The sequence below is a fragment of the Mustela lutreola genome, chromosome 6 (assembly GCF_030435805.1).
Source record: "Mustela lutreola isolate mMusLut2 chromosome 6, mMusLut2.pri, whole genome shotgun sequence".
NCBI lineage: Eukaryota > Metazoa > Chordata > Mammalia > Carnivora > Mustelidae > Mustela > Mustela lutreola.
In genome coordinates this window covers 6,225,166-6,242,378 of record NC_081295.1, presented here as the reverse complement: position 1 = coordinate 6,242,378, position 17,213 = coordinate 6,225,166, and the positions used below count along the sequence as shown (strand labels likewise).

The 17,213-nt window shown below is 42.3% G+C and overlaps 1 protein-coding gene across 6 annotated transcripts in view; it reads right to left on the bottom strand.

Annotated features, from left to right (window-relative positions):
* The window catches only part of PRKN (parkin RBR E3 ubiquitin protein ligase), a 1,292,545-nt gene that overhangs the window by 775,201 nt on the left and 500,131 nt on the right, over window positions 1–17,213 (bottom strand). For all 6 annotated transcript variants that reach the window (XM_059176590.1, XM_059176589.1, XM_059176592.1 and 3 more), the window contains one exon: window positions 8,532–8,653. In XM_059176590.1, the coding sequence (XP_059032573.1) occupies window positions 8,532–8,653 (122 nt within the window). The remainder of the gene's footprint in view (window positions 1–8,531; window positions 8,654–17,213) is intronic.

Below are 17,213 nucleotides of genomic sequence, written 5' to 3'. Positions count from 1 at the left end.
CGAGCTACAGCAGGAAAGAGCTGGCGCAGAAACAAATCTAACATCTCGGATGCTTGGATGGACAGCAACTGTTCAGTTCATGCTGGAGAGGTCTTTGAAAGCCATTTCAACAATCCAGTTCAACATAAGACGCTGCAGACTTTATCATCGGTTAAAAGAAATTTGGGGGAAATGGGTGATAGAGAAATTGGTGGGAAAAATGAACATTCTGGAAAAACAGAACAACTGAAATAAACAGTAGAAAGAAATCAGTATAACCCAAAAGTTCTTACATGAAAAGTTAGAGTTTTGAGTATATTCAAAGGACTATATGATGGATATGTTCAAGAAGAAAATTTCCATAAGATGAATTTAGCTATGATCTTTAGCTTTCAATAAACTAGGCATTTCTTAAAATCTGACAAGAAAATATATCACTAAATATGTTTAAGATAATCAAATGCATAGTGCAATCATAATATAGATAAAAAATTCCAAAAGAGTGTCCCATAATGAAATTATTCCTTATAATTATTTTTGTAAATTTGGTAAAACTGGTCATGTAAGTTAATCTGTAGTCACTGGAGATAGATCTTGGTGGTGAAGAGTATTTTTAAGTCTGAACACTACACATGGATTATCCAAAACTACTTTAAGTTTTAGGAGAATGACACTAGGAGAATTCACTTACAATTTTAAATCCGTTCTATCAGTTGGCATTGATAACCCTGAAGAGGTTTGGATGAACCCAATTTCGGTAGGTCATTTTACATTTAGAATTTACAGTGTTTGATCTATTTGTAAACTATCAAAAAATAATGCTTTAATAAAAAATAAATCATCAAAACTTAAAATTCTTTACAATAATCCTTTGAGGTTTGGTTTATTATAATTACTTGTTTATTTTTACCTTAGACTGGCTCTTTTGCAGGTATTGGTTTGGGAAAGAGGAAAACATCTTAATCTCTCAATCTTTTGCCAGTCACTCTCCATGGGGTAGTTGATTAGCATGAGGCCATCCTTGTGGCTGAGACAGCCGGTGTTCTACAGTGAGGACCAAAAGGACTACAGCACAGAGAAGGTGGGCGTCAGAAAGATGGAGGGGGGAGTCGCTACCGCCCAGAGAAATCTCATGGCAGAACTGATGGCAGGAAGTGAGTATGAGGGTGCCCTGACACCTGCAAGAAGCAAGACTGCACTGTGTTCAGCTCCCTCTCAATCCTAAATCCTTGACGTGAGATAAATCCACACCAAAACTCACTTCTTTGTAGGCCTAAGATCTGAACAGACTTCAGGGCCATTTTTGACATCCAAAAGGGGCTTTAAAAAATAAAATAGAGGGGCGCCTGGGTGGCTCAGTGGTTAAGTCTCTGCCTGCAGCTCAGGTCATGATCGAGCCCCGCATTGGGCTCTTTGCTCAGTGGGGAGTCGGCTTCTCCCTCTCTCTCTTCCTGCCTCTCTGCCTACTTGTGATCTCTCTCTGGGTCAAATAAATAAATAAAATCTTTAAAAATTTTTAAAAATATATATAAAAATTTCAAAATGAATTAAAAATAATATATATATTTAAAAAACATAAAATAATTTGCAATGATTCTTTCATTAAAATCCAAAAGCTCAGAAATGCCTAACAATTGAATAAATAAGTAAAAGTGTTGTAACACATTCTCATTTCCTAAATAAGCTTAGATATATCCAAAGGCTTTATTATATAGCTTTTGATATTAAGAGAAGCAAGTAGACTCCTTACTAACAATTAATCTGTAACAAATATTAAATTTAGGAATGGTTATACATTTAGACAATATTTCTTAATAAATTTCCTCACATAAATTGTTCCTAATCTATAAACCAATTTTAAATAAAATCCATCATGCCAGGCATTTTACATCTTACTCTATTTATTGCACCATTTCTCATCAGAAACCTTTTAGCTTTAATGCTATTCCATGGCAGAGTATCTCATTAGAGTGGCAAAGATAAAGTTCTTTTTGAGATAAAGTAATTATAGTGATTGTAGGGGGAAAAAAATCTCCTAGAGTTCTTGGCTGCAGTAATCTCCTGGCTTCTGATTCATGGGGAAACTAATAAATTGAGTGGAAACCACAGGATGTTGATGGTGGTTAACTCAGGGTACCCCGAATTTGTGCTGGGGAGATGAAAAATTTGTTACCTTCATCGAACTAAGGAGTCCTGGAGATATAAACTTCGGGTGTGAATTCAGCAGCTGCTTTGATGCTTTTTTGGCAGAAAACTCTTACCCTGAACGAATGTCAGTTAAGAGCAACAGTTTCTGAATGTTTACTATGTAACTCCACGCTCGCTATTTCCTCTTCTCGGTGCTGCTACATTCTTGAGAGAGTTAAACCATTTAATCCACAAAAACTTTCATGAAATTGTTTCCTTCCATTTCAAGACAAGAAAACAGACAATGAGTTTAAGTCACTTGCCCATAGTCGCACAGCCACTAAGCAGCGGAACTCAAGCCCAGAACATCTGACAGGAAAGGGACTGCAGGAAACCATTTTCTCCAGCTCTCTGCTCCCAGGTGGTTCCAAGTTCAATATTGCAAGATAGAATATCCTATGCCATGTGCTCTCTCCCCTTGATTCCACATCCGTTCTTGCTTCTGATTAGTTTTAGTTGATAAATTATTTTATTCATAAATATTCTTCCTGTGTTTTAAGCCTGTGTCCTGTTAGAGAAACAAGTCTGTTTCTCCCTATTCCAGAAGCTCTACTGTCTTCAGGAGGTTGCATCCTCCTGGAGTATGGACAATGGCAGGAAGAAGTGGTAGCGAGGGACACAGGACACAGGAGAGGGCACTCTAGGACTTAGGGAGCAGGAGCCTGCAGGGCTGAGGAGGAGAAGCTGTCTTAGCATGACCCCTGTGAACACGTTCCTCAACATGAGCATCATATTCTAACAAAACTTCATCAGCCCGAGCACAATTCTTCACACGTCACACAGTCTCTGGAAGTTTTATGTTCTTATGAATTGGTCCCCGGATATCTTTGACAGCTTGCCAGAGGCCCATTCCTTTCCACCACACTTCCATAAGATGGACCAGAAGGACCATGCCTGCTGTAACCTTGAATCTGCAGAGTCCTGGGGGAGGAGGGACAAGCATCTTTAAGCTTCTTGGTGCTGCTTCTTTTTCCAATTTAAGTTCCTTCTTTGGTTTCCAGTCATTTCTAAAAGCTGTGTATTTTCTACATATCTTGGAAAAGTTTATTTTTTCTGTTCATATTTTTTTGTATTAATTAAAAAAAAAGAAATGCCTCGAAGCTATGACTTGCTCATCATTTGAGTTTCCACACTAACGAGGGAGACAGTGATGACATAGGTTCCTTTAGGTCGCCCATTTCATTGTTCAAGCACAGGATCAGAGATACATATGCAAGTACAAAGCAACCCTCCTTCTGAGCTCAAGCCTGTGCCATGTCTGTGTGGACCCATGTGGACACTCTTTCAAACGCAAATGAAAATTGGAGGCCTGCCATGTTTTTCCAATCAGTCGCTGTTCACTATTTTCCAGTAAGCATTCATGTTCCCAAGGGCTGTTTTGGTTAGTGGAAACGTTTGTCAAGGTCTCCATGAAATAAAGAGGTACTTTGATTTAAATGTGGAGGAAAACCTGATGTACCAGCTGATTTTCAATTTACTCTCAAGGTCAAGCTGAAACCTTGGACATCAGCTTCCCCACCCTAAAACCATGACAGAAATGGCTATCTGTCCTCCTTGCCAATGCATTAGAAGCATCAAATTAAATGTGAAACATGTAAACAATTAAAACTTAGAGCATTATGTATGAGAGGCCACTCATTATCTTGCACACAAATTTTAAATAGCACTGAGGAAATGTTGGCATTACGAATAAGTGCCCCACAACAACAGAAAACAATTAGGAGTTTACGATCAAGAGTCATGAAAGGCCAAAGGCCACTGTAGACCAATTTTTTTCAGACCAGAAGAAATGAAATGATGCTAAAATAAGAAATAGCCCAGGTACCTAAGTAGGTTCTGATTTTTCTCTTTGTATATAAGCAGCTCCCTAGAGGAGCTCAGATAAACCACATCCATTCCATGCTCTGCTATGGAACTTGTCAGCCACACAAAGTCCTTCCTTTCTTTTTATTTTTTTTCTTGACTAGAGAAAATTCTGTCAGTTGTAGATCTCTTTAGAGTTGGGAAAAAGGAAGCCTAAGAGTTGCCTATTCTCAACGGAGAAATCCCTCCCCTCAGCAGATTTCAGCTCCTGCCCACCCACTGTTGAGCGCGGGCCTACAGACGCTCATGATTATTCAGAAGCTCCACAGAGCAGGTACTGGAAGGTACTATTGAGTGTGGACGTTTGTCATTGATAAAAAATCAAAGGGCCTGTTCTATTTATTCACCGTGTACCAGTGCTGTTGCATCTAGTAACTATACTAAAGGTTTGGATTAAAAAAAAATAATAAATAAGATTAAACAAAATAAAATTAAATTTCAGATTAAATAAGTACTCTTTAAAACATCTTTCCCATTCTCCTTAAATCTTTATGTAGCACCCCTCCCTCCCCCCACCAAGAGTATTTCGGAAGGACAGTTTAAGTATAGAGAAGTAGCTGGGTAATAGGACACTGATTACCAGATTTGTAGAGTGGACCTGTGGAAAATGCAGGGCTCTAAAGAAACCCATAAGACTTTCCATTCCTAGCACTCATGTTGTTAACTGTGTGACGTTGGGTTCATTACTTAACTTCATGGAGTCTCTTTATTAAAAACACTAGATAAGGGGCACCTGGGTGGCTAATTGGGTTAAGCCTCTGCCTTCAGCTCAGGTCATGATTCCAGCATCCTGGGATTGAGCCCTGCATCGGGTGATCTGTTCAGCAGGGAGCCTGCTTCTCCCTCCCTCTCTGCCTGCCTCTCTGCCTACTTGTGATCTCTGTCTGCCAAATAAATAAATAAAATCTTAAAAAAAAAACAAAACAGTTCTAGATAATAATAGGTACTTTGCAGGTCTGTCATGAGAATTAGAGAAAAATACAAGTTCCAGAATATAAATGCAATAAAGGGACTTAATAAGTGGTGACAAAACAATCAAAATTTTTATGATTATGTGATTATAAATGCCCAACTATAACTTCTAAAGTATGTGGATGTACTGAATCCATGTGTCAAGGTTCAAGAACTGTCACTGTTTATTTCCCATTATTTGCTTTGTACCCCACCATGGGCAAGGTACTGGGTGACATGCTGAAAATACACCAGAGATCTGAACCCACAAGTTCTTCGGTACAAGAGGCTTTACTGACACTTGGAATATTCACAAATGGGCAATTGCATAAAACCTGGAACAGGAATTTAACGACATCCGAAATAAAGTAGCCGAAGTCAGAGCCTATCAAGGGAGAAAATGATGAAAGAAAAGGCCAGATAGCTCTAGAAGAACTTGAGAGAGGGGTTAACAATGTACAGAGCAAAAATAATGTAGGGAAAATAGAAGTCTGCATTGCGCAATCGAATGCAGAGCAGTTCTAGGAACTGACAAAGCCCGGCGTGGTCATGGCAGTGGGCCCCTGAGACAGGACAGAGCCTGGACCGCTGGGGGTATGAGATCCTCACTCCAAGGACCTGAGGGTCCAAGTGAGCAGCTGAGGGGATACATGAGCTTCCGGACGAACAGCGTCAGAGGGAAGATGCTTCCACTTGTTTGAAAGGAGTTAGCCCAAGTCTGGATTGATTTCACGGTGAAGGACATAGACATGTGCACGCGGGCATGTGTGTGTGTGTGTGTGTGTGTGTGTGTGTGCATGCGTGTGTGTGCGCTAAGTACTCATGAATAATAATTTAACAAGTAACAACAAGAAAGCATTTAAGACATCTAATTATTGATGTTCCAGCTACTGCTCTTTCTTTTTAAGATTTTTTTTATTTATTTGTTTGAGAGACAGAGAGAATGAGAGCCCATGCGCAGGGAGCGAGGGCGGAGAGGAAGCCGCAGACTCCCCTCTGCGCAGGGAGCCTGACGCAGGGCTGGATCCCCGGACCCCGGGATCATGACCTGAGCTGAGGGCAGACCCCTGACCAACTGAGCCACCCAGGCGCCCCTCTAGTGACTGTTCTAAATACTCTTCATATAGTAACTAACCTTTACAAGAAATAAGAAGTAGATACCATTAGCCCAGGTAACAGATGTCCCCAAGCTGACACAGGCGGGAAATGATGATGTAGGAATTCTAACCAAAGCAGTATGGAGAGTCCGGAGAGTCTTCTTAAGTTCTCAGCATACAGCTTCTCAGCAATGACTCACTTGAGTTAAGTGCTGACGACACACCAGGCTCCCCACGCACCTAACGGTAACGCACCATTTCACCTGTACGGTGTGATGCGCATTTAGACAGATGCTGTAGGTTGCTTTTTCTTTTGGTCTTCTGTTTTTTTTCTTTTTCCCCCCAAATGGGGTGTATTTTTATATGAGAAATTTCACATAAAAAAATCCATATTTATGGTTTCTCTTAATTAAATAAAAGACTGGCCACGCTAGACACCACCCAACCATCACTTGCTAACAAACTGGCAGGAGCAGCCCTTTTACGGGGGCCTTGGTCTCTGCCCCCGCCATGGTCCTCACTGACCCCCAACTGCATCCTTCTGACCTAAGTCTTAAATCAGCTGTCTGATCACTGGGGATATCCGAGCATATGACACTCGGGGCAAACATACCTGTGTGGTAAAAAAAAAAAATGGGGAGATATAAGTTTAGATCACACAGCCCAGGTCAAACCCCGATCTCACAAGTTCATTTCCTTAATCTCTTTATGCCTAAATCTAAAATAAGGTTACTGACCGTCCTTAGAGTGTTATGAAATAAGTACATTACATAACACATGAAAATAATTAAGCTTGGGGCTCAATGATAATTTGTTGTGACTGTTTTCACTAAGAACAGTTCAGAGTGGTGAGGCGATCAAGACTGGAGCACACACCAGAGAAACAGAAGAGGCTGTTCAGTGCACTGGAAAAGGCTTATGGCACAGGAGAGAGTCCAGTGGAAGAGAAACTTCTATAGGACCTTAAGAGCACCTTTCCCAGAGAGAAGTACTGCGCAGCGACACCCCCAGAAAGAGGTCCGGTCGAGTGGATCCATCACTCATAAGCTTTGTCTCCCGAAGTGCAGGCCCAGCATTTGCCGGGGTAGCGGAGAGATTATATCATAGTGGAACACTAGGCTGCGTTTTTGAGTGATTCTACCATCTTCCCCAGGCTGGAGGCCAGGATCCTTGGTTTCTCCGTTACTGGGTGTAGCCTTCATGTTCTGTTACAACTTTCCACGGGCCACCACCCCGACCTAGGCCCACAGTTCCTCCTGCATGAACCACAGGAAGTGTCTATTAATTAACCTCTTTGCCCTCAATCTGTCACCAACTTCAGTCCCAATGACAGACGATTACAGCACTAATAAAGGTTCTAAAATGTCATTTTACAGATTGCCTCTATTTTTAACATTTTCTCTTGGCTCCCTATTGCCTAAGGAATAAAAATATAAATGAAGCCATCATAGGGGCCTGGTAGTAAGGGGGTCCTTGACCCCACTTCAGCCCCCCATCACCTGAAGACCCCTGACCTTGACCTTTGATCGTGCCAACCAGAACGCCCTCCTCACTCACGCACATTCACGTCTGCGTCAACTTTAGCTAAATCCTACACAACCATCACGAGGAAGCCATAGCCTTAGCTGTGCGCATGGTTCATACCAGGGTCCATCACGTTTTCTCAAAGGAGCCAGGAGCAGATAGGTCAGGCTCCGCAGGGCGTCCAGTCTGGGAGGCAACTACTGAGCCCCGCCCTGGGCACGGAAGCCGCGCAGAAGACAATGCGTCAGGAGATGGTCGGCGCTGCCCTCTGCTACGGCGTCATCACAGACGCCAGATCTAAACTTCAGAGCGTGTTCACGGGCCACATAGCGTTACTCTTTGGATATTTCCCAGCCACTTACAAATGCAAAAACATTCTCAGCTCGTGAACCGTATAATCCAAACAGAGACCACAGATGGCAGCTTGCCAGCCTCGGTCTCACATGCACACCGTGGGCAGCCCACGACTCTCCTTCTCACACCTCTACTGAGCTATGACTTAGCGCAATCTCGAGTGCGCCGCCTTCCATCAACAGTCCAGGGGTTTCTGGCAGAAGTACTGAACTGCATTCTGGTCATACCGATCAAGACATGACACACTTCCAGTGTCTCAGAAGGCTCTTTCCTGGCCTCTTCTAAAAGACACGCCCACCAAAGCCTAACCTCTTTTTGTTACGGACGCGCTCTTGATGATGCTTTTAGGGAGGCCTGGAAAAGCACATGGAGACAACGGCCCCCAGCACTACCTAACATGCTACAGAACAATGCATTTTTAAGTGCAACTCCAGATCTCATTAACCATTGCAAACGCACAGCAGTATCTTTTATTTTCGGTCATGGGTCTTCTCTGATTAGCAACCCCAAAAGGCAGCTCTGGAAACAGACATTCGGTTTTTCTGGGCAGTCTCTGCCAACGCCGGAGCTCCTTACCTGGGCCAAGGTGAGCGTGGCCTGTCGGCAGGTGCTGCACTGTACCCGGAGTTTTCCTGGCTGCACTCTCCGACAGGGGCCTTTGCAATAGACATAAAAGCTGTTGTAGGTTCGTCTACCTGCTGGGGGTTAGGGGAGGAAGAGAGAAGTCGCCAATCAATGGTGAATCCAAATTGAGACCAATTTTAAAATGATCCCCCCAGAAGCATTTTGAAACTTTAGTGGGATAAAAAGATTCCGATGAGGATACAACAATTTAATTTAGGAAATCTGGTTTCATGCTCAAGAGTGAAAATCTTTCCTTCTTCTTGCCAACAGCCCTGTGACTTACTCAGCAAAGTGAGCGACCGCTGTTGCCAGGAGAGCCGGCCAAGTGCATTTGCAACATGGGGAAGGGAAATGCATTCTGTGCCGCTCAAGTTTGTAAAAAGGACAGGAAATGTAGAGACTCTTGGAAATTTAAAGACCGCTGCTCCTGAATTCCATTTCATGCTTCTGTACACAGTTTTGAAGGCTCTGGCTATTCCTCTTAAAATCTTATCTAACGGGACATACCAGCCCATTTCTTGTGCTATGGCTGACATCACCGTTTGCTGGGTTCCAGTGAAGTCTTTCCAACACACAGTCACACACAAAGTAAGACAAGAGTCCCGAGGGGTTTAAACAGAGCCTGGCAGCGGTGGACAGAAATGGTTTTGTATTTCACTAGTATTTTCTACCTAGACAAATGCCATTCGAATAACACAAGAAGAAAAGCTGGACCAAAAAAAAAAAAAAAAATCAATAATCAAACATCTCTCATCACTTCTCTCAAATGTCAGCGTACTGAAACAGTGCTATTCCGTACATAGAGGAACCTTTCAGAGCAGCGCCCCACTGCCATTTCTGTGAAGAACTCACTAATTAATGCCTTTTTAAATGTATAATATTACTAACTAGTTCTTTTAATCCTTACCCCTTCACTTCATGTTGGGTGAGGGTTACATAAAATGTCATGGAATATGGATTTTGCTTACAATTTTACTATAAGCGTCAAGATTATGTACAACTAATAAGGAATATTTTATTATGAGTGAAAACCTTCAGTATCCCAAACAAATATGGCTTATTTTTAAAAATGGCACAAAATAATGAGAAACAAAGACCCTAAAGTCTTATGCAGCCCCATTTATTTCTTACTAATCTATATGAAAAAAAGCCTCTGTAGGCATATTGAATTATCATTTCTTCAGCCATCTTTACTAAAATTGTAAGTGACAATACTTTATAAAATGTAAAGCACAATAAAAAGGTTAAACATAATTGTATCATTTCTTACCAATATATTTTATAATTATTACTCTCCAGAGATTAATACTTAGCTTCTACTGTGAAAGGAAGATAAAATATAAACATATGTTTGTAGTGATAAGAAACTATCATTTTCTGATGCTTCTTTGTAGCTTTATTGCCTTACTATGCAAGGTATTCAAGTCTATAAATATCACATTGTTACTAGCAAATGTAATAATTATGTAAGATATAGTCTTAAGGTTTTATATATGTCATAAATGCAATGGATAGAACCATATATTAAAGTTAGAGAAATACCATGACAACTGATAGAATATAGAAGACCACAAGGATTGACATTTTTCCTTTGTACCAAGAGCTTAGTGAAGGAGCAGGAATCCTTAATGGAAAAACCTTTATCAGAAATAGGAACAAATGAAATTCACAATTTTTATAACCTACTGCTGTAAAGATTAATCAATTTAAAAAAAAAAAAAAAAGAGGCGGAGGAACAGGAATGGAAAAGGAGAAGCTTACAAAGGGGAGCCTGGGTGGCAAAGATGGCAGCATTGTTGAAAGCGCATATTAGCAACAGCTTTACAATAGGAAATGCTGCATCTAGGAAACGGCGGGAAGTTAAATGACTCTTCTCTCTCTCTTCCGGCCACAGCAACGCTTGCAATATTGTTTCAGCAAATGATGTAGCCGGGCACAATCCCGAGACTTGGGCAGCTCTTCCGTGTGCTACAACCTTCAGCAAAGCCCTTGAGAAGCTGGTCAGAAAATACTGCATGCCCACGTCTGTGGCAAGAAGCACACGAGATGACAGGCCACCCAGTACACGTTACCTCCCAGAGCCAGCTGCGAGCTGGGGATCAACAGCCCGTCTAAGGAAGATCAAGGTCGGGCCAGCCCGGCCACGGCAAATTCAAGCTGTTGGCATTACTGGGCCAAGGAGTTGGGGCTTTCAGGTCCATCCTGAGACCCCCCTGTTCAGGATGGCTTCCCCACTAATCTGGCTGCGTCCCTGAGCCATGCTGAGGTCTGGAGTGCCCAGGAGGAGAGTGAGAGCACCACCAGGACGAGTTTTCCAGGCAATGTTCCCATTAGCCTGCCTGATGCTCTGAGGTTCCGACTTTTGAAACTGGAGCTCTAACTCGGGAAAGAACGGCAGGGCGATGAGCAGATGCCCCGAATGCTTTTCTCCAGCTGCATCACTGTCTCCGGTCAAGAACGTGAGCCTTCCGCTCCCTTTACTTCTGTCTGGATCTTAAAATCCTTTCTCTTGCCTAATCAACTCTTCCACAGGGCTACCCCTTCATGTCCAGCATAACCAACGCAGCTTGTGCTTGGGCTTATAATACCTCCCTTTTTTTATAGAATAGGTTTTCAGAACTCGAGAAATATGTCAAAAGTATTACTCATTACGTCCTTTACTGTAGAGTTCACCCATTGTGAACATTTTTTTAAAGATTTTACTTATTTATTTGACAGAAAGAGAGCAAGCAAGAGAGGCAGAGGGAGCACAGCAAGGGGAGCAGCAGGCAGGGGAGAAGCAGGCTCCCTGCCAAGCAAGGAGCCCGATGTCGGGCTCAGTCCCAGGACCTTGGGATCATGACCTGAGCCGAAGGCAGATGCCTAACCGACGGAGCCACCCAGGCGCCCCACCAGTTGTGAACATTCTCCTGTATTTTGAGTGCACTCCCTCTCTGTGTGTGCGTGTGTGTGCGTGTGCATACACATATACGGCACATCTGTATGCTCAGCTGAGTCATTTGTCGTTGACTTGCAGACATCATGCTACTCATCCCTGCGTCCTTCAACGTCCCAAAAATATGGACTTTTTCCTATAAAGCCATAGAGCTCTTTGAGAGATTTGGTTGCTTCAGTTTTTCTGTTCAGAGACTAATCAAGCATATTTTAAGTGTCTCTTACAGACCACGATCACGGTTTGCAAGCTGTGAAAAGGTGCCAAAGCCCCGATACCTGGGATTCCTCAGGCCAGTCATTTTCGGTGAGGCTAAATTAAGCCAGGCGAGCAAGCCCTCTCAGGATGGGACATTCAGTGTGGCTGTGACCCTGCAACGATCACACAGAGCACAGCGCGTGGCACACTGTATCTGACCTCAGAACCTTTCCTAGTGTGGAACCTTTTGTGAAACGGTTTCTCAGAAAAAAAAAAAAAAAAAAAAAAAAAAAAGCAAAAAAAGTCTGGAGGAAGGATTCACCTCACCGTGCAGGGCTTGGTGGACAGCAAGCAAAACTGCTCATGTTTCTGAACACGACTTAAAAGATGTTCCTACACACCTGCTGACTCTTCTTCCCTCCACCACAGCTGTCGGTCATTTTTTATTTGTCATTTATTATTATTATTTTATCATAAGCCAGGAGGCTGACTCTAATAATATAATGATTTTACAAAGTAAAATACATTCTTTTCACTCAGAAGTCCACTCCTTCCCCAACCCCTAGAAGTCAAAAGCACAGCCAGTAGTCAGGCCCCTCGAAGTGTGAGTCACTGTGTTCATTTCAAATGTCCCCAGGCTTTCCTTAGCATCGTGCTTCTGTCATTATCTTTAGTTTTTCTCACTCACTTCGTTCAGTTAGCACAACCCTTAGTCCAGTCTCCACCCTTCCCTTATTCTCCCTTCCTGATTCAGGGAATTACAGAAATCACCAACAATAGTCACAATATATTGAGGAAAAGTCCCTTTTTAAAAGGGATAGATATTGGGACCCCTGGGTGGCTCAGTCGGTTAAGCGTCTGACTCTTGGTTTCAGCTCAGGGGGTGATCTCAGGGTGGTGGGATGGAGCCCTGCGTCGGGCTCCACGCTCAGTAGGGACAGAGTCTCTCTCCCCGTTGGCCTCTTTCCTATTTGCATGCCTGTGTGCTCTCTCTGTCTCTAATAGATAAATCTTTATAAATAAGTATATATATTATTTGCTTTGGCTTTCTGAGAAACTGGCATAATATGCATAGTTTCCATTTTTAAAATGTGTTTTAGATGACGGACTTAAGGCCTAATCAAGTTGTTTTAATAAGATTGATAAATACTGGTGGTGGTGGGTATTACGGAGGGCACGTATTGCATGGAGCCCTGGGTCTGGTGCATAAACAACGAATTCTAGAACACTGAAAAGAAATTTAAAAAATAAAAAAAAATGTTTAAAAAAAGATTGATGAACACTTGAGAATACACCTTCTGATTCTCCCAAAAACTTTTCTTTGACCTCAGAAGTTTCCACTACTGGCTGTCACAGAGAATCAAGAGTTTAATTGCTGGGCTAATTTGTTTACCGGGGAAGAAAGAGTACGAGTTAACGTGTTTTATACCACAGTTAAATAATGTTCAGTATCTATGTCCTATAAAACCATAGGCACACAACTGATTTATGACTATGTTTATCACACATGACCATATTAAAATATTAAGCAGAACAAGCTGCCTTAGAGAACTTTCTGTGACCACGGAAATGTTCCACATCCACACTCTCCCACAGGCAGCTCAAAGGTAGCAGGGAATGACTGGCAACTTCATCCCATGGCATAGCACCGGAGAGGAGACTAAATAACAATGGTGTGTCTGGTCCCTCTCTCCCTCCCACATCAAGCCTGCAGACGACCATACGAAGGAGATTCTTCTGGCACCAACAAGCACAGCAGCCCGCTGTTAGGTGTGCAATATGAAAACAGCGCTGGCTGGTGAGAAGGGAACAGGGTAATGTTTGAGCTTGAAGCACCATGAGGTGGGACTTGGAGACTTTGTTGTGTTAGAGGCAGAAGAGAGCTTCCCTCTCATTTCTTCCTTGCACGTGCCCCACGCCCTGGACCAAGCGAAACGAGTCTTAATGTGTGACTGAACAGTGATCGCCATCTCGACCACACCTCCCACCATCTTTGACCCATGCTTTCAAGGGGAAATGGCACATGCTCTAAGAATTCTTCCTTTGATTTCCGCCATAAAGATAAGGTATCTCCCTAAATAATTACAGATGAGAGTATTAAAGTATCCAGCTTACTTTTGTCACCTTTGAACTCTTGACCTGTCCCAACACCACAGAACCAGCATCTCATCAGATGGAGTCCCATCCTTTTAAGCCTTTCTCTGACTCCTGCCACAGTGCCCAGCCTGGCACTTAGTATTCCCAGCCCTGGCCCTCCTGCCTCCTATAGCCTTTTCTTGTTTCTTAAACACCAAGGATAATGTCTGCACCATTGGCTCCATTTTTCAGCTATCACCTGCCTGATTCCCTCAGTTTACTCCTTCCTCTTGTCATTTAGGAGGCACCCTCAGTCCGGTTTGACTCCAGTAACCCCACTACAGAAGAGCCCTTATCTCTGGCCAGAGTTTTTGAATCTTGGGCCTTGACCCTGTGACAGGGAGTGAGGCCACAGAGAATCTTGTCCCCCGACATTTTCCTGAATCTTGCTATTATATTTCTGGACAGTGGTCCCTCAGCCTGAGGTGGACCACATCTGCTGGGATATATGCCTCATGAGCTGGGTGCACAACACATCTTTATAAAAAGAACAAAATCGGCACCATCTCTGAAGACCAGCATTGTTATTTATTGTTTTCTGTTCTCCTCTTCTGTGTTTTCCAATGGGATGAGTTCCTCAGTCATTCCTCACCTATGAGATTCTCATTTTTCCTTATACTGACCTGAAACTATCCATTCAGTTTAAACAATGTAGACTGAGTTGTCTAAACAGTTCCATGTGAAATCCATTCAGTGTGGACTCTCAGAATCATCATTTCCGTGGGACATTTTGCTTTGGATCATGGAAAAGAGGAGGCTCATGTCCACTCCAACCTAAGGCAAATTACTGAAAAATAGAAATTTGCCCCACATGTGTTCCCTACTTGTCCTACCATTCCTATCATTACAACCCCCCTCTATGGAACACCGCACCCTGTTTCGTACGTTCCAAGTAATGAGCTCAGTTCCATGACTTTAGTGAACACTCAGTATGTATTTGCTAGGTCAGTAAATTCTACCGCATACTGAATGATACGAAAGTAGTAGCACGCAGGTTAGTGTGAGTACAAAATCCATATAAGATAGAAGGTAGCCATGATTACAAAATATTTAGAACATCTTTCCACCAGCCAGGCTTCCTGGATTAACCATATATCCTTCAAAATGTCACCATATTGTACTTGCAATCAATAAATCAATATTATCTTTAAGACCACAAAAATGGCAAATATAAATAAAAGTCAAACAAAAAATAATATTTGAAAACTTTGCACATTGAACTAAAGATAATTCTAAGTCTTTGAATGTTAAGTGGGAAGAAGATGAATTCTGAAAATTTACAAGTAGAACTACTCTAAAGGAGGCAGTTATTACACAGAAAGTCATTTCATTTCAATCCTTATCCGATGGGTTCAGATACCCCACTGAACCCAGCCACACTCTTCCACGCTATTAACAAGGCATAGTCTTAACTCCTGCAGAGTGACCGAGGTAAAACTGCATTATAAACAGCTTCCAATTACACAGCCATCCAGCCAGTGGATGCACTTTGAAAACGTGGTTAGCAACCTCAGCTCTTAAAAGTTCTAACTTAATTCTCAATTTTTGTGCTAGGGTTCTAAGATATTGTTTTTATTTATTGAGAGAGAGAGAGTGAGCAAGCAGGGAGGTGAGGGAGAGAGAGAATCTTAAGCAAGCCCCAAGCTCAGCGCCAAGGCTGACATGGGACTCAATCTCTCAGGACCCTGAGATCATGACCTGAACCAAAATTGAGAGTGAGATGTTTAAGTGACAAGCCACCCAGCTGCCCCTGTGCTAGGGTTTTTAATTAATGTATCTGCACAGTAATGTCATCTGGGGAGGCAAAAACTGTAGATCAAAACTAACACTTCTGCCTGTTTGTTGGGGATGTGGCTGCTGGCAACTGATTGCCTCTTCCTCATTTTGGAAGTAATAACCAAATGTCCCATGGCAAGACAACTGTTGAATGAAACATAATTTAGGGATGAGGTTTAAATAAATAATCAGGTTCAGAGCCAAGCCCAGATAAATCTAGTCCCTTCTTCTTCCCGGAAATGGACACTGGCAGTGTACGGTTATGGTGGACCCCCAAAAAAGTCACAGCTCTTCAAAATGCCGAATGAACACCCATAATCCATGGAACAAATTCTTGACACTGCAGAGGGCTGTTCACAATTTCCTCAGAAGAAAATCTCTACAGTCCAGGACATGTCCATCCATGTCCAGACCAGAGGCTTGCCTCATCCTCTTCAGCAAGTCACTTAACCCTTGGGGCCTGTTTCCTCAGATGCAAAATGGGAATTATACTGGCTCCTAACTCGTAGGCTGCCGTGAGGACGTAACAGAGAATGACAGAAGTGAGGCACACAGCACAGTAACTGTCACATAGCCCATGTCAATACAGTTTAGCTATCCTTACCTGCTGTCAACAAATTCAGAGCTCGCTTTACCCCCAGGTATTTACACCTGTGGGAACTTAGTCCCCCTGCTTTCTCAGCTGGCCTCTCTCCAACATTTATAAATATTGATTCTCTGGGCATCGGAGTGGCTATGTCAGTTCAGCCTCTCCCTTTGGCTCAGGTCATATCCTGAGGTCTCAGGATCAAGCCCCACATCAGGCTCCCTGCTTGGGGGGAGCCTCCCCTCTCTTTGCCCCATACTCCGCTTGTGCTCTCTCTCAAATAAATGAATAAAACCTTTTTAAAGAATGTTGATTCCTACATATTATTTCCATCTTAATCCTACCTCTACATTTTTAGAAATAGTTGAGGTATAGTTCTCTGCAAAACTGCTTCATATCCAACCACATCCTTTACAATTAATATTATGGAACATAAATCATGATGGAAAGTCCTTAAATTGATTTAATGTTCACTAGAATATTTTTCCCATGAATCACTTAGAGATGGATCGTAGAAAAATGAAGACTGGAAAAAGTAAACAACTGTGTAGATCCAGTCTAGAGGGTAAAATTTTCAAGCTAGCTATTGCACTTAAAAAAGTAAAAAATTTGTAGAGAAATAATAGTACTCAGAAATAATAGTACTCTTAAAAATTGATTATTTAATACAAATCCAATTTGCTACACATTAAAAAAAAAAAAGTATTTCCAAAATGAAAACTCTGTGTGAGTGTCTGTGTAAAATGGTACTGAAGGAGATTCACAATGGATTTCAAGGATTTCAAAATTTCATTTTAATGGCAGACTCGGTTACAGTCACACTCATGCCTTGAAACGGGCGTGACCGTCGCCATTTTAGAAATGAGGAAACACAAGCTCAGAGAAGTGGAATAGATCCCCAGTATGCCCAGGAGTAGTCAGAGATCCGAACGTAAGCTTTTCTGATTACAAAGCATCTACTTGTTCCTCAGCCACGAGATAAGAGCTTGTTTGGGATGGTGATTTT